We start from the raw sequence: 13383 nt of genomic DNA on the forward strand, positions 1-13383 counted from the left end.
CTTGTTTGCAAGGAGTTTGGCATTAAAGAGGAGAGAGAAAGAAGGTAAAAGTTCGAGCAGCTTAGTCAAATGAGCCTGCTTCTGCAGAAGACACCTGAGTTGATGTCAGCAGCAGTATAGGAAGATCAGTGCTACGAAGCCCAACTGTGAGGGGAGGCAGAGGGGCACGGAGGTGAGGTCTGAGGTGTTTGTGGTGGGGGTAGGGAGGGTAGAGAGGTTCACAGCAAGATCTAGAGGGTTAAGATCTGTCCAGGGTACTGGGGCGAGGAGCCTGCGCTCAGGGCTGCTGCCAACAACTTAGTGGTAGGTAGGAATGGTTGGCGATGTGGGTGGTACAGCAGGACGCTGACTCGGCCATGGGTGGGCACACAGATAGGGGCATGGTCCCCAGGCAAGAAGGCTGCAATCCTCGGTAGTCCATCTGGGCCTGGGAGGAATACAGGGGCAAGGGGTTCCTCTCTGAAGACTTAGGTAGGATTTCAAGGAGGCTGGGTTCCACTTCTTCATAGGTATCTGAGACTGTGGCCTTAGGCTGGGAGAGATGCGGGGAGAGGAGCTGGGTTAGAGCAGATCCTGTGGGAGGAGGGGCTGGATTGTGCAGGAAGGCGCATTGAGCTGGGGGCAGTACCTGGGGATGGCGCACGGGTAGATAAGGACCTTGAACCAGCTGTGTTGCGGGGGCAAGGACCCAGCACCAGGCAGTGTTGGTGATGGGGGCAAGGGAGGGAGCACACTCACCGGACTCAGGGCCGCAGTATCCCTAAGGTACTGGCCTAGGACCCGGTGTAGGTCTGGAAGTGAGGGCCACAGGGCATGCCTCAGTGTCCTGGGGAAGAAGGAAGAGGAGACTGAATCATGGGAGTGACTGGGAGGGATGAGGAGAGTACTGAGGTGGGGAAGTGGAGGAGGCAGTGAGGGCGGGGAGAGAGGCTTGGAGAGATAAGAGTGTGGTCAAGGCAACAAAGTAAGGTAGAGGAGTGTAGCTGAGAGAAAACCTCAGGTGGGGGAGGGAAGTCAGTGGCAGCAGCTACAACAAAGGGTGGTGGGGTTTCCTCAAACATTTCTGCTTCAGGGCCTTTGCACTTTCTGTTCTCTCTGCCTGGAACTCTCCATTCATTCCCTCATTTCAATTTGATCTCTGCTCAAATGTCATCCTGATGAGAGGCATTCCCTGACTACCCCACCTGAAACACACTGGTCGCCTCCATATCCACCAGGGATATGTTCCAAGACCCCTAGTGGATGCCTGAATCAGCGGACATATATCGTGTTTATTCCTATGCTACATACCTATGATAAATTATAAATTAGGCATATTAATAGTAAGAGATTAACAATAACTAATACTAAAATAGACCAATTATAGCAATATGCCAGCACCACTGCTCTTGCACTTTGGAGCCATTATTAAGTAAAATAAGGGTTACTAGAACACAAGCACTGCAATACCACGACAGTGGATCTGATAACAGAGATGGCTACTAAGTGACTAACGGGTGGGGAGCATATTCAGCATGGATTCTCTGGACAAAGGGATGATTCACGTCCCGGGCAGGATGGGGCGGGACAGCAAGAGATTTCATCACACTACTCAGAACAGTGCACAACTTGAAGCTTATGAATTATTTATTTCCAGAATTTTCCATTTAATATTTTCAGACTGTGGTTGACCAAGGGTAACTGAAACTGCAAAAAGTAAAACCACGGATAAGGGGGGATTACTGCAGTACCACCTCTCTTCCCCATCAGTCTATCTCCTGCTCCTCTTTGTTTTTCTTTATTGCACTTGACTTATACATTTATTATGTTATAAATATTTGTTTTTGTCTGTCTCACCCCACTAAACATAAGCTACACAAGAGCAGAAAGTATAACTATTTGTTGACTCCTGTATCTCCAGGGTGTAGAATAGTGTCTGGCCCATAGTAGGTGCTCAAGAAATTAGTTGAATGAATGAATGAATGAAGAGAACCAGCAGAGCTTATTACTAAGTTCCTGGAGAGGGTGGGCCATCTGGGAAGGGTATGGATTAAAGCATGTTGTGGGAACCTCCAATTCTTTATCCTCATATTTTCACATGGAGGGACTTTAGCTGAACAACATTTCAAGCCTCTTCTGTGACCTAACTAATATCTATCCAGGGGACTTACCTGATGAGTTGGGGAAAAGGAACTGAGTATGTCTGGCTCAGCACCACCTCCCTCTTCTTGCCCAGTTTTTTTGCTGAATCTGGTTACCTGCACATAGGCTGCATTCCGGTCTGCTTGTACATATGGGCAGATTAATTTTATTTATTTGTTTTTTAGACATAGGGTCTCACTCTGTCACCCAGGATGGAGTGCAGTGGTCTGATTATAGCTCACTGCAACCTCAAACTTCTGGGCTGAAGCGATCCTCCTGCCTCAGCCTCCTGAGTAGCTGGAACTACAGGCATGTGCCACCAGGCCTGGCTAATTTTTAAATTTTTTTGTAGAGATGGGGGTCTCACTATGTTGCCTGGGCTGGTCTCAAATTCCTGGGCTCAAGCCTCCCAAAGTGCTGGGATTACAGGCATAAATCACTGTGCCCAGCACAGAGGGGCAGATTAAAAGTTCAAAGAGAGACATGTTCAAAGAGAGATGGGTGCTCATGAGAGTGGCACCTGACCCAGCGTAGTACCATCAAATGCTGCTGCCTGGAGGAGCTGACTTCTGATCTAAGTCTTGAATCAGCAGATGTTACCAACTGAAGGACTGAAGTGGGATGGATTCTATCCTTCATGTTATAGCCTCCAGTGACATTTCTCCTTGGCCTTAGTATTCCCATGTAAATGAGTCATTTATTAATAACATTTATTTAAGGGCCTGCTATTTGGCAGGCACTGTGCTAAGGACCTGATGATGACCAAGTAAGCTATAATAGGGAAGATATATAAAGAAATGAATGCAGTAAAACGCTGCCGGTACTGTATTGGAACACAAAAGAGTGGCCAAGAGGGAAGGTCAGGAAAGGTTTCTTAAGAGTTGGTGAAGAAAGTTATTTAAAGATGAATGGGTTCAGTCACACACGGAGGCTATTTCAGGTAGAGGGGACATTATGTGCAAAGGCACTGAAGTAAAACCACTCGGCTTGTGGAGGAAATCATGGACCGTTTGGTAGGATGGAAGTGCTGGCAGGGGCTGGATTTTGCAGAGCCTTGCCTGTCATCCTAGGGAGCCTGGACTCTATCCTGGGAGCTATTAAAGGGATTTAAGGAGGAGAATGATAGATTCGTGTGTGCGTTTTAGGACGATTAATCTGGTGGCTGCGAGGCAAGTTTGGAGGGAGAAGAGGCTCTGTTTCAGTGAGTCTGGCAGTGTCTGTAGGGCTAGAGAAAGGGGGCCATTGTTCGAGCTAGGTTTAGGAGGTGGAATGACCAGACCTGATGGCCGATTGGATGCGGGCGGGGTGGGCAGGGAGGCACCTGACTGTTCTGGCTTGGGTGAAGGGTGGATGGTTGCCTTAGAACTGAGGTGAGCAGCAGGAGGTGGGGCTGTTTGAGGTGTCCAATATAGTGGGCGTGTTAGAGTGTAAAAGGACAGTGCGACTCCCAGAGGACACGCGCAGGAAGCAGCTAAAGCCATAGGTGTGGATGTGCGGTGATCACAGAGTGACCCCAGAATGCTTGTTTAGAGGCTGCCAGCTCCCGGGTCCAAGGCAGGTCTTCCGCAAGGTGGGGGCGGTACCTGTAGTGCGCAGGGAACTGCCATCTCAGCAGCAGCAGGCCCAGAAGGGCGCTGAGGCCCAGCACCAGGAGCAGAGCGGTCACCAAAGAGATCCAGGCTAGGAGACAAAAACCGCCAGATCTCAGCGGAACCTGGCTGGAGCCCCGCCCCCAGGCCCGCCAGACCCACTCTAGCTCCGCCCCTCGCCCCCCCAGGGCACCCTAGAAATCAGCGCAGCCGCAGACCGGTGCGGCCAGAGCCCCGCCCCGCGCCCGGCGCCCCGCCCCCTGCGCAGGCCCAATGCGGCTTTGGCCTGGCCTGGCCCGGCCTGGCCTCACCGGTTTCGGAGGTGGTCTCCACCTTCGCTTGGTCGGACCAGGCGCTCCAGGGGCCGTGGTAGGTGGGGCCGTTGAGCCTGGCGCGCAGCTGTAAACGGTAGCGAGATCGGGGGCGCAGCTCCAGGGTCCCTCTGCGGGCCCCGAGAGGAGGCTCCAGCACCTATGCAGAGAAGCGTGCGGTGGCCCGGCGTCTGGGCCTCGAGAACCCGGCCTGTGTGTGACCAAAATCCTACCGCTTTGAATCCCTGGGCAGTCGAGGATCCCCACAAAGAGCCTTAGCGGCAGAAAACACATTTCTCGACAGAAAGATGCACGATAGAGCACTCTGACGGAGAGCATCTTCCTAACTGGGCCACGTCCTGCCACGATACACACCCTGGCACGCAGACCGCACCAGCTCTGAGAACTCCGCATCCGACACACATCCCCTGGTACACCCTCGGCAGAGATCCTGGTACACGAACACCCTGCCGGATGCTCTCTCCACAACTCCAGGTCAACCCGAGACACTCGGATACTCAGCCACACAGACCATGCCACAAATGATACCCGTGCCGCAGAGGATGCCAGATTGTGCTAGGTGCTGGGGTACGAGCATCATGTGTATGTACAAGCAGGAAGACTAGCGAACATTGTGAACTGTTTGTGATAAGCCAAACGTTGGGCTAGACACTTGGGAAAAAGAAAGTACGGTCTCCCACGTGTCTAATGAGGAAGACATCCAAACAGGAAAGTAATCACAACAATTAATTAGTGCAAGGCACCATGGGAACACAAAGAAGCATTTAGTGCTGCTCAGCTGCTTGGATGGGTGTTGCAGAGTAGTTTAGTGTGCCGAAAGCATGGAAGGCTGGTTGGTCACAGATGAGGCTAAGACAGTCCTAGTAGGAATTTGACGACTTTTGGCACATTGTACTCAGCTTACTTGCTAATAAATAAGGGGAAGGGGTGAGAGGAAAGGGAGAAGAGTCAAAGGTGCTTCAAGGTTTGGGTACTGGGTGAGTGGTGGTGCCATTGTCAGATGAGGGACAAAGGAGAAGCAAGTTCGGGGAAGACGTACTTTAATGGCTCCATTTTATAAAGTTCAACAACAGTCAAAGTGAATCAAAGGTAATGTCAGGGTAGTGGTTACCTTTGGTGGTGTGGAGGCTGAAGAGCACATAAGGAGCTTCTGGGGTGCTGGAAATAATTTATATCTTGATCCTGATAATGGTCACATGGGTGTATATGTACACATGTACAAACTAATTGTATATTTAAGATTTGTATGCTTTATTGTATGTAAGTTATATCCATGGAAAAGTAAAGCTTGGGGAGGAAGATGAGTTCAGTTGTGGATACATTAAGTCTGAAATATCGGAGGGGAAGGGGTTTGGTAGGACTGTCTAGTAAGAAGTTGGATATGTGTGTGGTAAATGAGAATAAAAATAGACAAACTAATATTTAATGCATATTGAGCACCTTCTGTATGTCAGGCAATATGCTAGGTATTTATATACAGTATTTAATTTTTACTCTAACTCCGTAAGGTAGATAGCATTGTCCTTATTTCAGCAATGAGGAAACTCAGACTTCAAAAGTTTAGGTAATATGCCTGTGGTTTGCACGTTCCTTTCCATATTGGGGCCAGAATGATAAAATTAGGATCATTAATATGCAGTCATTTAAACCATGGAGTTGAAGCACTCACCTAGGGAGAACATGTTTATTTATCAAGAGGAGAAAAGAGCCTAGGATGCACAATATTTTATGAAATTGTGGAAAGGAAGGAGCCAGGAGAGGAGAGTGAGAAAGTTTAGTCAGAGAGGTAGGAAGAAAATCAGGGGAGACAAATCCCAGAGGCAAAGTGAAGAGAAAATTTGAAGTGAAAGTAGCCAGTGGTGTCAGATGCCCAAGAGTGATTAAGATACCAGTTAGACCAGATAAACATCGATACACTAGCCCAGACACGGATCCACAAACACTTTCACTCCTGATAACAGACGTGACAAGCCTCAGGAATACCCCGTGCAGGGAGGCCTGTGGGCCTTCATTGCGTCACTGTACCTTCCAGTCCTGATGGCCTTCTCCCATGTATCGGAGCTGATAGCAGATCTCTTGGGCTGCCCAGGATGATGGGTGCTGCCACTCCAATTCCAGCTGCCCACTGGAGACCTCCCTCCAGTGTAAGCTTGGGGTGGGAATGAGCACTGTAGGGAATGTCAGCAGGGACTAGTTTAAGCCCTTTTGTACATGAGGCATCATGCCACCAGGGCCATGGGTCAGAAGTGTCGGAGTTGGGGATCCTGGGCAGAGGGTCAGATTTGGTGGGGAGTGGGAACTGTGTGGGAAATTCCTTACCAGTGCGGTGGATCCAGAAAGGGGAGCCCAGGTAGCTGTGAACAGCACCCTGGGCTGTGGTCATCTCCACAAGAATGTGAATAACACTGTCATTTCGTGACTGGAAGTGGCAACGGGAGAACTGGGGGGTTTGTGATCCTGGATGTGTTTTCTCCTCCTCTTCACACTTCTCCCAGATGGGGTACCTAAGAACCAGCCCCGTAGAGTCATTGAATCAGGCCTGCCCCAGAGACCAATCCTGATACTCCCCATCCCATAGGAAGTATAGCCTTCATGGATTATAGTCTAATGCCTCCCTGGGTGGGCCTCCAGGGCTTTCCCTCTGTCTTCATATCATCACGTTTTATTTTCTGAAGTCTGCTTTGTTGTCTAGCCTCTTCTCTTAGAGAAAAGAGCTAGCATGATAAGTGAAAATAGCATGGGCTATAGAGTTCAGGTCTTGGCTTACCGGTATATAACTTTGGGCAAATTACTTGTTTTATCTCTGCCCCTATTTCCTTCCATTTGTAAAAGGGATTGATGATACTTACCTCACAGGATTGTTTCAAAGATTAAAGAGGCTCATCTTTCTGGAGGAAAACATCCTATATTTTTAATTTGTTCTGATATGGCAGCCCTCTTACTCACCCTTATGTGTTATTTTGCTATTAGGTCATTAAAACAGTCTCCTAACTGGCTTTTCTGTCTCCATTTTTGCTACTGCCTTCCATTTGTTTTCCACGCCGCTACCAGAATTCGCTTCCAAAAACGTTGATATGATAATGTCCAGAATATATCTCAAATCTGTTTATTTTGATTTTCACCGCAGCCACATGAGATGAAACCACCATTATCTCATGCCTGGATTACGGGAAATTTCTAACTGATCCTGCTTCTACTCTTATTTATAATTTCACAGAGAAACATGTCTTTTAAAAATGTAAATCAGGCCGGGCGTGGTGGCTCACGCCTGTAATCCTAGCACTCTGGGAGGCTGAGGCGGGTGGATTGCTCAAGGTCAGGAGTTCGAGACCAGCCTGAGCAAGAGTGAGACCCCGTCTCTACTAAATATAGAAAGAAATGATCTGGACAACTAAAAATATATATATAGAGAGAAAAAATTAGCTGGGCATGGTGGCGCATGCCTGTAGTCCCAGCAACTCGGGAGGCTGAGGCAGAAGGATTGCTTGAGCCCAGGAGTTTGAGGTTGCTGTGAGCTAGGATGACGCCACGGCACTCACTCTAGCCTGGGCAACAAAGCAAGACTCTGTCTCAAAAAAAAAAAAAAATGTAAATCATATCGTGTCACTTTTCTGTTTAAAATCCTTCAGTGGCTTCTTGTCCCACTTGGAATAAAATCCCGACTCCACTCCAGGGCCTCCAGGACTCTATATGATTTGGTTCCTCCTTACCTTACCATTCTTATCTCCTGTCATTCTTGTGCCAGTTTGTCATCCTTCATCCACATGGGACTTCTTTCTGTGCCACAAATATGTCAAATGCACCGTCTTTACTCTTTGCCTTTGCCCTGGGTTGCTCAGACTGTAGGTCTTCACGTGACTCACTCCTTCTCGCCACTTAGATCTCAGCTTACTTGTTACCTCCCTGGTGAGGCTTTTCCTGACCACTCAGTCTAAATTAGTATCCCCCTCCTTAACCTCTATCATATAACCTTGTTCCTTTATTTCTTTACTTGTTTGTCTGCTTGTCTTTTTTCCTTCCCCAACACTGAACGTAAGCCCCAACAATGCTGGAACCTCTTCCATTTTATTTGTCAGTCTATCCCCAGTGCTTGGCACATAGTCACTCTCAATAATTGTTTATTGAACAAGTGAATCATGTCTCCCTCCTGATTATAACGTCTAACTGGCCTGCCATCACCAAAATTATTTATCACTTATGTTTGCCCATTTATGTGCCAGGCACTGTGCTAGGCCCTGTGAGTCCACGGAGGAATAGAATCAACTTCAAGGAGCTCTTGTTTCAGTGGGAGAGACAGAGAACAGATGATATTTTTCTGTGATGTGCATATGCTGGCTTGGGAGCATCAGAAAGAAGCATCTAACCCAGACTGGGAGGGTCAGGGAATGCTTCCTGGATAAGGCAGTGTTTAGACCGACTGTCGGACTAAAAATAGGGTAGGCAAAGGGGACAGACAGGCATCCAGGCACATGCTTATGCACAGATAAGAGTGTGGTGCTTTGCGGGAAATTCTAAGTGGTTCAGATGGTTTTAGCAGAGGGGCCTGGTGGTAAGTGGTAAAAGTGAGACTGCAGACCACATCACAGATGTCCTGTGGCCTCTATGTGGAGCTTGAACTTAATCTTGTGGCAATTATCGAGACTTTTAAGGATTTTTAAGCAGGGAAGTATCATAATTAGCTTTGCTCTTTAGGATGCTCACTCTAACTACAGTTTTTAGAAAGGATTTGTGAGGGCAGACTAGAAGCAGGGAAATCCGTTAGGACACCGTTGTGCTTTTTCATGTGCAAAGTGATGATGGTTTGACAGTACGGTAGTGGCAGTGGGATAGAAGGAAAGGGATGAGTGAAGAGATATCGAAGAGATAGAAATGACAAGCTGATTTCTGATTGGACCTGGAAGGTGTAGGAATGGGAGAAGTCCAGGATGATTTCTATTTTTCAGGGCTGGAAAACTGAGTTGATGGTAGAGTGGAGGACAATAGAGGAAGAGCAGGTTTTGGTAGAGGAAATAACTTCCGTTTTGCCACCCTTTAATCCATTCACAGCACCTCTGTACAATGGGTATCTGTGCAGTTATTAAAAAGAATGAGTTACATCTTTTTGTAATGATCTCTAAGACATATTTTTAAGTAAAAAGGTGAGTTAACAAACCATATATTAATATATAATGTGATCCAATTTATACTAAAAACTTAAATACCGTATATAGTCATATGTAAATGCAGAGAAAAAACTGGAAGAATACATTAAAACTGTTAATAGTGATTTTTCATTATTCATTAAAGCAACAGTTTTTTAGAGATATATGGTAGAACAAGAATGTATAATAGTACCATCGGATCTAGTAGGGAAGGTCAGGGAAGGGTTCCCCCAGTAAGTGAGACTTGAGTTGAGATCTGAACGATTAGTAGAAGTTAAGTAAAGACAGGAGGATAAATTAGAGGTGAACGAGACTGTAGGCTGTTGCAGTGGTCCAGGTAACATGATTAAGGTTGAACTAAACCAAGCCATTCCCAGCAGGAAAAGAGAGAGGATGAGGAGATAAAATCCTCCCCTTTAGAGGATGAGAGAATAGATAAGAGAGCATGGAGGCTGTTTGATTTGGGATGAGGGAGGAGAGCGAGGAGGACCAAGAACAGTCTCTTTCTTCTTTCTGTAAGATTGTGCCTCTCTCAATCAGACAATTGTGACATCAGACTCAATTAGCAGTTCAACCCTCACCTGTCTCTGGGGCAGCACCGTTCCCTGCTGTGATAGAAGAAGCCTTGGGAGCTAGCATTGTCCTGTTGCTGCCACTGACAGGTGACATTCTTTAGGTCCAAGGTAAAGCATTGCAGTCCAATTGCCACTGAGGTCAAGAAGTAAGTCCCATTAGGTCCCATGTCCCAGTACTCTATAGGGTATTCAGATCATTCTCACACACAGCACTTAGAATATTTGCTCCTGCTCTCTCTTCTCTCCCCGAACATAGTTCATCCCGTCCAATGGCAAGTTTGAGGTTGTTGGGGGACCATGGTCCCAGAACCCTCATATCAATCCCAAGCCTCCCTGGAGATCTTTTTTTTGTTTTAAATCTCTTCCCTATTCTTTTGTTGACTCACTTGCATCTGCAGGCAGGTCCACGGTCACAGGGAAGGACCAGGATCCCCAGGAGCCACCAAGGGAAACCCCATCAGGTTGGCTGCGCAGCTGGAGCCAGTAGGAGTGGCCAGGCTGGAGGCCTGAGATGAGGCAGCTTCCCCGCATCACTGTCAGAGATGGAGCCTTGGGAGACAAATCCCAGCCTCAGGATCTAAGCCTGCCTGCCAGCCAAGACAGCCTCCAGCCAGTACATTTGAAGGCCCACAGCATCCCTGTGGAGAGGAGCTCAGCTCCTTACTGGATAGATACGCACCCAGACTAGGGGCCAGGTCCAGTAGGTTTCAGGTGCCATTCAGGGGTTTTTAGGGAAATCTCCAGTAATTTGGAGGCATGAAAGCCCTCCATTTTGCCAGTGTGAATGACCCAAAGTGGGAAAGTTCTAACTAGACATTGCTCCTGAGGGCTAATCAGAGCCTATAACTGGCCGGGCATGGTGGCTCATGCCTGTAATCCTAGCACTCTGGGAGGCTGAGGCAGGAGGATCACTTGAGGTCAAGAGTTTGAGACCAGCCTGAGCAAGAGTGAGACCCCATCTCTACTAAAAGTAGAAAAATTAGCCTGGCGTGTTGTTGAGCACCTGTAGTCCCAGCTACTTGGGAGGCTGAGGCAGGAGGATCACTTGAGCCCAGGAGTTAGAGGTTGCTGTGAGCTAGGCTGATGCTACTGCACTCTAGCCCAGGTGACAGAGTGAGACTCTGTCTCAAAAAAAAAAAGCCTATAACTCCCCAAAGACCAACCCAACAGCCTGGGATCCCCAAAGCTCTTTTTTTTCTTTTCTTTTCTGCAGAGAAAGGGGCTGAGGGATTTGCAGGAAGGGGGACCCTGCCCAGAGGTGCCCCGCCCCCGCTGAGCCCACTGGAATTCCCAAAGTATGGCCTGTCCTTTCCTGGGGCAAAATTGGGGGTAGGGGATAGGAGGTGGAGAAGAAGAGGGCCGGAATACTTCTCTAGTTGGGGAAGTCTGCTTGGATCCATCCTGTCGGGGCATCGTGGGCTGAGCACATGAAGGCTGGTCCAGAGCGGGGCCTGAGTTTGGCCTCCACAGAGTGGGGCAGCAGGTTTCTGTGGTGATCAGCTGCATGACTGTGGGGCCAGTGGAGTTCTCAGAATCCTTGGGGCCATAGCGGAGTTCGTGCCTCAGGAAATCACTGATTTCGGGAGCTGGGGACTCCCAGCTGATCTGAAGCTCTCCTGGCTGGCTCCCACCCTTGGCCTCGATGATCCTAGGGGGACCTGGCAGGCCTGAGGGCAAGACAGGGCACACAACTCTCTGAGCGCCATAGTCTATGGCTCAACCCATGAACGGTAGGGAGGGGTGCTGGCGGCTGAATTGGGGGCAGCCTCGGGGTTCAAAAAGATCATAGACCATCATTCTCCTAGAGGGCAGGCCAGGAAGGCTTCTTATTCTGTTCTTCGCTCATGAGAACAGTGACCTCGATGCAGTATAATGGTTTGTTAGACTCAGGGCTCCTTGAAAGCAGGGATCTCTTTTTATCTCTGTGTCCTCGTCACCTAGCACAGTGGCTGGCACACAGTAGGTATTCTGTAACTGTTGAATGGGTGAGTAAATGAATATGTGGATGACAGGAGGACCAGGGTGTCCCTGGTGTGAAATGATGTGTGGGATAAGTCTAGCTCTGGGTGCCTAGGCTGGGAGGAATGACAGGGAGTCTCGAGGTACCTCTAGGGTCTGGTAATGGGGGGCATCCCTGCTGTCCTGAAAGAGTACAGACAAGTCTGATTTTAGGAGCCAGACTGGGGGCAGCAAATGGAGGGGGCAGGGTGGTGGGAAGATGATGGCCCTTACCCACGCTATCCACAAAGAGCACTCGCTTAGTCGTAGTCTGGTTCAGGAATACATTCTTCACCCAGAGGTACAGCGGAAAGAAGAGGCGTACTTCATCCTGGGCGGGAAACTGGCACACATATCGGGTTCCAAAGGGTACACTCTGGGAACTCAGGGGGCAGGCCCGAGGCGTCTCCCTGTTGACATAGGAGAGGTCCTACCTACACGACCACCATGCTCAGATCTGAGAACCCAGACCTGGACCCATGCCCAACTTCTGTTTCCATCACTGCTGTTTCTCTTCTCAGTGCCTGGGATAGGTGAGATTAGGGGTTACATAGGGGGTTGAGCTGGGGCCCACTTACATCCAAATCACATCTGTTCATAAAGTGGCTACCTAGGGCATGCATTTGGAGTAGTCCTTGGATAGGACCAAAGACAGGGAAGCCACTGGAGTGGGACTCAGTTCAGCTAAGTGCAGGGGCAGATACATGGGGAGTGGGGCACAGCCCAGCACCTACCCTGGGTAGGCATACAGCAGCTGGTATGTCCCACTGGGCGCTGCCTCTTCCTCATCCCAGAAGCAAGTGAGGTCCTCAAATGTTCGGGAGAAACAGGTCAGGGGCTCTGAGTCCAAGGCCAGCAAGGAGACATCTGAGGAACAGCTGGTGGGTTGGGCTCTGGGTCCTCCCAGGCACGTTTATGAGCAGGATTAAGGGACCAGTGGGAGCCTCCTCCTCCTCTGCATCCCCTCCCAGGGCTCTGCATCCCCTCCCAGGGCTCCCTCTTCCTGGGCACAAGTGATCTCCACCCTCTGCACACCTCACCTTGGCTGGTGACTTGTGCCAGGTTTTGGGGGGCCAGGAGGAGGCAGGAGGTGACCATGAAGAGGGCCCAGGAGGGCATCTTCTCCGGCACTATGTGCCTGCCTCAGCCCATCCTCCCTTCAGGAAGCCAGGCCCCAATCCCCTCCCAGGCCAGCCCCTCAGGTTCCTGTCAGATACAGCCCCACGTCCTGTCCCTGTCCCTGCCCCTCTGGGGCCCATCCAGACCACACTGGGGCCAGGGGCCAGGGGAGGGGAAGTGGGAAGGAGGGGAGGAGGAATTAGAAAGAGCGGACATAGGCCTTTTGCTGGCGGGGGTTGGGGGAGATGGGGCTTGTACATTTGACTGTGCACCAAAAGGAGATTAAGCCTCGTGTGTCTGTGTCAACTATTATAGAAGGACATGATAGCATCAGTATAGCAACATTCACTGAACACTTACTATGCTGCCATGTGTTAAGCACTTTGTATCTATGTACTGAAACAGTCCTCACAGCAGTCTTCCATTTCCATTGTAGAGATGAGGAAACAGGTGCACAGAAGTTAAACATTTGCCCAAGATCACTTACATACTAAGAGGCAGAGCTCAG

General features: G+C 49.2%; 1 protein-coding gene across 1 annotated transcript; it reads right to left on the reverse strand.

Moving 5' to 3' along the window:
• Positions 1-277: 277 nt before the first annotated feature.
• On the reverse strand, positions 278-12875 carry MPL (MPL proto-oncogene, thrombopoietin receptor). Its single transcript, XM_012649007.1, has 12 exons — positions 12797-12875; positions 12491-12623; positions 11991-12166; positions 11127-11425; positions 10145-10307; positions 9765-9891; positions 6362-6546; positions 6068-6210; positions 4022-4181; positions 3705-3801; positions 739-826; positions 278-532 (listed from the first exon to the last, which is right to left on the reverse strand). Exons 1-12 carry the CDS (start codon positions 12873-12875, stop codon positions 278-280), a joined length of 1905 nt encoding a protein of 634 aa, XP_012504461.1.
• Positions 12876-13383: the final 508 nt, after the last annotated feature.

Source organism: Propithecus coquereli, unplaced genomic scaffold (genome assembly GCF_000956105.1).
Source record: "Propithecus coquereli isolate 6110/MARCELLA unplaced genomic scaffold, Pcoq_1.0 Scaffold299, whole genome shotgun sequence".
Classification (NCBI taxonomy): Eukaryota; Metazoa; Chordata; class Mammalia; order Primates; family Indriidae; genus Propithecus; species Propithecus coquereli.